This window comes from Zingiber officinale, chromosome 8A (assembly GCF_018446385.1).
Source record: "Zingiber officinale cultivar Zhangliang chromosome 8A, Zo_v1.1, whole genome shotgun sequence".
In the NCBI taxonomy this organism is placed as follows: domain Eukaryota; kingdom Viridiplantae; phylum Streptophyta; class Magnoliopsida; order Zingiberales; family Zingiberaceae; genus Zingiber; species Zingiber officinale.
Window position 1 is genome coordinate 115,266,242 of NC_056000.1, and position 7,916 is coordinate 115,274,157.

Sequence of the window (7,916 nt, forward strand, 5' to 3'; positions counted from 1 at the left end):
CAAATATTTTAGAGATTAATTTCTGATTGTACATAAATTGTGTTCTGGATTAATCTGGTAACTAAATCAGGAAATCGGAGGTAATGGTGTAATGATTCGGTCCTTCAAACGGTTAATCAAGTATTTAAAAGTTGAATTTTAATTGCGGCATACTATAGGGATTTTCCTCTAGTAGTATGATAACTTTAGTTGTTTGGATGCGCCTCTATAAGTGCTCAACGATTTATCCTAATTATTGGTGGAAATTTTTCACAAGATCAGATCGGTAATTAGTCGATTATCTATGTGTTAGTAATAATAATAATAATAATAATGCCCGAGAGATTGGTTGTTACATGACTTGTCTCGTCTCCTTTTCCCCTTAATTAAAATGTCTTTGTGATCCTTCATCAAGAAATTTTGTTGTCTTTTTTTCCTTAATTTCTCAATTGTAATTAATAGCCAGAGGCATACATCACAATCAACATTTGAAACCCATAAAAATATACCACTTACCACAAATATATCTAAACAATTCAACTAGTTCAAATCCATGATATAATGCAAACCCCTACTGATTGAAGTAAAGCTTAATTTCACACACAGATAGCACATGTATATATACAAAGACCACTCATGTAAAAAAACAATCAACTATAATTAATCAGATAACAAACTAATAATTTTACATGAATTCTTCTCTCGGACCATTGCGCTTGATTCCCCATAACACCACCACCTCTTTCAGCTGTTGCTTATCACATTTCAAAACCAGGAACAGAACAAGAAGAACAAGAATAAACAGCAACAGCCGCCGCCGCCGCCGCCGCCATGGCCAGGTGTGTTTTAAGAGCAAGAATGCAAGGCAAACCTAATTATGCCTTCTCTTCTGTATTTATATCCACGGATATCAAGTGCAATAACTCTTTTTCTTTTGTCTTTGAAAGAAGGCAAAAAAAAAAAAAGAGGGTGGTTGCCTAGTCAAAGCAAGGTTTAGCAAGTGACAATCATGCAGTTTAGAGATAGACTTCTTCTTTGTTTGCATTACAGAGAACAGTGGCCTAGAAGATACACAGCAACATTTCCAAAGTCAAATCAGGTCGGTTCAGTTGGTTCGATTTGTCTAAACTAGAACAGATTGCGAGTTCAATCAGCTTTCTCTAAAAAAAAGGATTGGATTTCAAGTTCTTTGCTATCAATTAGCTTGCTTGGTTCTTACTGCATCTTAATTATTAGTTAGTTAGCTTCCAGGTTTAAGATGGTACTTAGTCGACATATTGTTCTGATGATTAAAGGTTAGTACACGCTTGACATGGAAGGGACAGAGAGTGATGCTTGCATTCGAAGCTACAGCCGACCGTTAAAATGTCTCCAGCAACAAACTAGTTGATAAATATATAAATAGATAAATAATAAAGAAAATTTTATCATCGCATAACGATTGTTTACAACGATGTTCGTCTATTATTTATCTTTTTCGTGTTGATCCTGTGACGAATTAATAGGAGCACTGAGGATGAAGATATTCATCTTTTACCACAACGAAGATGTTACCTGTACGATCCAAAATGATATCCCGACAATAACCGGTGAGTCCGAGGCAAGTTGGTTGGACGAGTCGGGTCGCCCGGTCTGCTTGTTTTGGATTTCGAATCCTTATGATCGAACAGAATAATCCGATCCGTTAAGAACCGACTACATGTGATGTGACCCCACAGCGATCGCACTCCCCCCTCATTTCCCGATCTCGACGAGTTTGGGAAGCCCTAGAAATGGCGTTTGCGGCCCTTCGCCGGATACCTATCCACCTCGGCCGAACAAGCCCCTCCCACCTCCGACAGCCTCTTTCCCGCACCTTCGCGTCTTCGGCGCTCGTTGACGCCGTCTCGCCGCCCTCGGCTACTGGATCCAATAAGATTGCCGACCGGATCGTGAAGCTTTCCGCCATCGATCACCATGAGAACAAGCACGCGATCATCGGACTGGTCGGGCATACGCTCCTCCGTGCTCTGATCAACGGCGGCCTGATCGACCCGGCGTCCCATCGGCTTGAGGAAATCGACGCCTGCTCTGGTGAATGCGAGGTCCATATCGCCCAGGAGTGGCTTGACAAGCTTCCCCCCATGTCCTACGATGAGCGGTACATCCTCACCCATGAGCATTTAGTCCGCACCGCGAGACCCCAGAAACGTGTGTTTAACAAGCACGCAAGGCTTGCGTGTCAGATTGTTCTTCAGCACGAACTGCAAGGTATGGTCGTCGTTGTCCCTAAACCCAAGCCTTGGGACATCCCATAGGTGGGAAAAAAAACTCATCGTGCTCGTCGTTCTGTCGCTGGATCAAAGGCATTTGATGTTTTTCTGGTTTATTCGAATAATAATCTTCAATGATACTGTTTTGCATAATTCAACGCTTATGTTATTTGAAGAATGATGTAATCTGCGTGCAGTTGGTTTCCTATAATACTAGAGTTCTTGTTTCCTTATAATATTATTTATGGTGATTCATTTTTCTTGGATAATATCATGTAAGAAGAAAGTGCACATTCAAAGTCAGTTTTTTGTTGTTGTTGTTGTTAGAATTACTCTAATGAGTTACAGCATGATTTATTGTTTTTTTAAAAAAAAAACATATCATATAAGAATATGCTTATGATCAGTTTTCCTCATTTTCAGAAATTCATTGAAACTTTAAGGATTTAGATTAATTTGTAGTTGACATTAAATGTTTGCTCACATCTTTGACAGTGTGAGGTCAATATTTAGATCTTAATGTAGTATGGATAAACGTATATAGCAACTATGTATGAGTCAGATATTGAGGTATTGTTCAATACTGTTACTCAAAATGTTTAAGTCTAAGAGATCTTTGGTATGCATAATATCCTTACTAGATGTTAAAGTGAAAGAAGTATTAATGTTATGACTATAACATGATTGGAGGAAGACTTTCAGTGCATTGTTTTAGAATTAGTCCATACAGTCACATTCAATGGGTTCACTATATCACTACAATCGTGCTTCTGTATTGAGTGTGTATTTGGATGAGATTTTGTGAGACGGTGCAAATCATGTCTCAAAAAAGTAACCTAGGTGGCCGTCTGGTCGGTCTTGTTAGGGGACCACTTCACCTAGTGAATAAGTGATTCCTTTAGATGGATTTTTCAAAAGTAGTTCAAGAGACCCTCCTAATCTCCTAAGTGGTCCAGGTATCTTATCCAAATAAGATGTATTAAAGATGAATATAATATGATACTAATAAATGATGAGAAAATAAAAGAGTGATAGAAGAACTATTTTCTTCAACTTTTTATCGTAGAATTAAACTTCAATCTTAAGAAGTAGAAGAATCTTTAAAGGGAATGCAAAATAAAATAGTTGGACCAAATGATTATTCTGATAGAAGTATGGAAGCACCTAGGGAAACAAGGTATTAAATGACTTACAAAGTTATTCAACCTGATATTAAATATTTTAAAAAATATCTGATCAATATAGGGTATTTTAATTCTTTTATAAAAGAATAAAAGAGACGTATAAAATTGTGCAAACTATAAGGATATTAAACTAATGAGTTATACCATAAAATTTTGGAAAAGAGTGATAGAAAAAAGACTAAAGAAGAAGACCATGGCAGTCTAAAATCAATTTAGATTTATGTCGGGAAGGTCGACAATAAAAGTTATACATCTACTAATTGAAAAGTATCGAGAACAGAAGCAAGACTTACATATGATATTCGTCGACCTAGAAAAGGCTTATCATAATGTCCTAGAGGAAATTATATGGAGAATTCTAGAAAAGAGAAGTGTTAGCATAACATATATTGAACTAATTACGGATGTGTATGAGGATGTAACGACAAAACTAACCAAAGTGTTTCCTATAAATATAGGATTACATCAAGGATAGACTCTAAGTCTATCGTTGACCAATTCATTGGACACATCTAAGATAAAATACCGTGATGCATGTTGTTTACTGATGATATTATTTTGATAGATGAGATATGTGAAGAAGTAAATGCGAAACTCGAATTTTGGCGGGAAATATTAGAAGTGAAAAGTTTTAGATTTAGTAGAGTAAAGACGGAATATATGAAACTTAAGTTTAGCAATATTAAATATAATGAGACAATTGTTAAAATAGGAGATGGTGAGCTGCCTCTAATTGAAAACTTTATATATGTAGAATTATTTTTTAAAAAAATGGAGAGATTGAGAGAGAAGTTTTACATAGAATACAAGCAGGATGGTTGAAATGGAAAAAAGCGTCGGTGTTCTTTGTGATCGTAAAGTACTTCTAAGACTTAAAAGTAAAGTTTTACAAAATGATAGTTAAATCTGCTATGTTATATGGAGTTGAATGTTGAGTTATGACTTTTACACATAGTAGAAAATGAGAGTTGCAGAGATGAAGATATTAAAGTAGATGTACGGACATACAAGGATGGATAGGATAAGAAATAAAAAAAATTAGAAAGAAAGTGAAGTTGCATCTATTGAACAAAAACTCTTAGAGATATGATTAAGATGGTACAAACATATACTTAGACGATCAATAACTGCTCCAGTTAGGCGATGTGAAACTATGACAAATATGCAAATCAAATGAGGAAGACCAAAAAAGATTTGATTAGTAACAGTAAAATAAAATTTATTTAAATATAAATAATAATATAGTAGGGGATAGAGCCTAATGACATAGAAGAATTTATATAGCTGACTCCACCTACTAGGATAAGAGTTGGTTGTTGTTGTTAATTACTTATAATTGATTTGATGCGCATTGTTTTTCTTATGTGTTTTTGATGAGTTATGTGTTCTATGATTCAATGTGGAATAAGTTTGTTTTGTTGTTGTTAGGAGTTTGCCTGTCAATTATCACTTGTTTACTGGTGATAGTAATATTGTTTTAATTAATTCATATGCTTTGTTGGATATATAGGGTGGTAGGCATGTTTTAATATTAATATCAATCTATTTTATTTTAATATTATCTTAATATCAACTGCCTAAGCTTTCACTTTCTGCCTAGGTGGCTATACAGTGGGTTGATTGCCTATCTCCTAAAATGGCTTTTTAAAACATTAGCGCATATGCATACTCTATATTGGTTTATTTAATCTTTAATTGGCATATCTAGATTTTTATTAAGGGCTAATGCATACTGAGTCCACTACTAAAGGCTAGACACTGCCTCCTAGAGCAATTAGCAGTGGTAGACAGAGGTAGACCCCTGTGACTTCACCATTTATTTTTCCTACTTCCTGACCGTTCATTTTCCTATTTCCTCGTGTCCTGTAGCAGGAATGTGAGAAATTTAATGAAATTATGTTTTTCTATTTATGAAAAAACGCAATGAGTTCAAAGACGATGCTACTTTGTAACAATATTTTTTTGCTCACCTATATAAAATGTTTATATATGATCTGTATTTTTTACTTAATGACCGTTATTAAACATAAATACTTAGATTGCTTTTAGTCTGACTAAAGATAATATCAACCTGTACAGATTTTGATGATAGTAAATGATCCAAGTAATTACCATAAGTGTTCGGGACATTGTAATTCATTTTGTTGGGAGGCTGAGTCAGTTTAGTGTAAGTTGAAGCAATGCATAGATTTGTTTAGTTGTTTGGGAGCTTCTTAGCTTTTTCTATAACTATTTCGAAGGAAAATTATCCTATAAGTTCTCTTGTCAGTTGTTCACTTATCTGATAATGTGGTTTCTAGTCTGCTGGCATCCATTCTGAGATCTGTTTCTGCCTCCACAGGGTAGAACCTTATCTACTTTATGCAACTTTATGATCCTTGTGTTTGTTTAACTAAAAACATTCCTGAAATCATGGATCTCTCATACACTTTGGAACAGTTATTTATAGATTCAGGTTCTCTGTCTTGAAAAAAGATCTATAGGATTTTGCCATGTTCTTATAATGAAACAGAGCTACAAACTTCTCATATCTCTAGCACTGCCCTTCAACTTGTTTTTTATGATCGCAAAGTGTTTCAGTTTCTTTAAGTTTGAATCAAGGAATCCCTAGAAAAAGTATGCCTCGTACAACAGGGCTAGAGATGGATTTTTACTTGTCAAACTTGTGATTACCTATGTTACTCAGTATTGCAAATTGTTTAAACTGTGCACATAGTTCTATCCATTGAACTGGGTTTAGTACTCTATATGGAGCAAATTTCACAAAATCAATGCTAGGCATGAATATTTTTTAAAAAATTTCTATGAATTCGTCTTGACAAGGCTGTTTCTTGTTTGTTATTTTGGCATCTACAGGTGTCTCCATAACCTGTACTGCTTTCTATTGTTTTGTTGTGCGAAGTTTCTCCACAAACTCCATTTTTTTGCTGTTCTTACAAAGCTGAAACCATGCACATGCTATATATGTTCGGTTCCAGTGAAAATGCCATCCTTCGAGGTTTTTAATTTCTGTGGAAGATATTGTATAGGAATTTGGCTTTAATCAGCTTAAAGTTTACAATTTCCCTTTGTATTGGTTCTATGAATGTTTTGCATTTCTAGTATTTATCATGGCTGCACCTTTGTTCACGGGAGCAGGATCTCCTAGTCCACATTTTTGTGGAACAGGGGATGGATCACATGGAATTACGATCGGATCATGGTCGTAATCCGGCCACAATTGGTTGCGATCCCTCCTTGGGTTTACTGTCCCTCTCATGTTATAATTTGGTTCGAAGCGGGCGACCAAAGGCCGCCCAAAAGTCGCCTCCCGTTCGATGTCCAGAAATCTGGTCACTTGCCCACCACCGATGGCCTCTGAGCGACCTCTGATCGTTTGTTTCGAACTAAATTATAATATGGGAGGGACGATGAACTCAGGGAGGGATCGCAGTCAATTGCGGTCGGATCGCAACCATAATCCGATCATAATTTCATGTGGTCCATCTCCTGATTCATAAAAATATGGACCAAGAGATCCTTGCTCTGTTCATGGCCCCTTGATTTACTCCAATATGGTTGGAGGGTCTTGCATAGGACTTGAATTGAGAAAGGTTAGATCCAATTAAATAATTGGATATTTATTCTATATTTGTATGAGGTGAGGGAAGGTTTATTAACGAAAAGGAAGTAAAGTATTTAGTTTTCCCTTGTTTGGGAGGGAGGGAAGGTTAATTAACTTAACATTTATCTTGTTTAGGATAAAAGCGAAGAGAATGAAGGTTAAACATATAAAATTATCACGCTAATAAATCATCATAAATTTATTTTAGAATAAATTAAATTAAATTAATAATAATATTATTAATGATATTAATAATAATATAAAAATAATAAATATTTTCTTTATAATTTTAAAATAAATTTATATATCTCATTCAAATTAGAAATCAATTGAAATGTTAATCAAAGTTTTAATTCAAAATTTAATTTTGTCCTGCTTTTCTCTTCCCTCGCGCACGACACACTCCTCTAGCTTGCGTGATCCACTCGTCGCCTACTCCCATCTTCCCCATTGAGTAGAGAAAAGTCATCGTTGACATCTCCTCACCATTAACATCGGCTCCTCAAACATGCTCATGTCGCCATGAGTATGTTGCTACCCTTCTTTTTCATCAAGCAGTCGAAGAACAGTAGGTAGCGGTGTCTTCTCATCACCATCGTCGCCTCCTCAAGCACACTCTCACCGTCACACATCATCTCTACGGTTGCTACTTGTTGAAAGAGCCTCGGTCATCTCCTCCTCTCAAGCTCTGGCAGAGGATTATATTGAAAGAAATTTTAGTTGTGTTCTCCTTTCCCTTACACTCCGATTTGGGGTGTAAGAAATTCAGCTTCTTTGCCCTCTCACAAGGTTAAAGCTTACCTTTACTTCCCCTTCATCTATGAAACTCATTCATTCTCAAACGAGGTTAAAAGTTCTCCTTCCTTTCCCTCACCTCCCAAACAGAGTATTAGGTAT

General features: G+C 35.8%; 1 protein-coding gene across 1 annotated transcript; it reads left to right on the forward strand.

Moving 5' to 3' along the window:
- Positions 1–1,693: 1,693 nt before the first annotated feature.
- LOC122012551 lies at positions 1,694–2,472 on the forward strand. Its single transcript, XM_042569125.1, has one exon. The coding sequence runs from the start codon at positions 1,752–1,754 to the stop codon at positions 2,274–2,276; it is 525 nt and encodes a 174-aa protein (XP_042425059.1). The 5' UTR covers positions 1,694–1,751; the 3' UTR covers positions 2,277–2,472.
- The last annotated feature ends 5,444 nt before the right edge of the window (positions 2,473–7,916 follow it).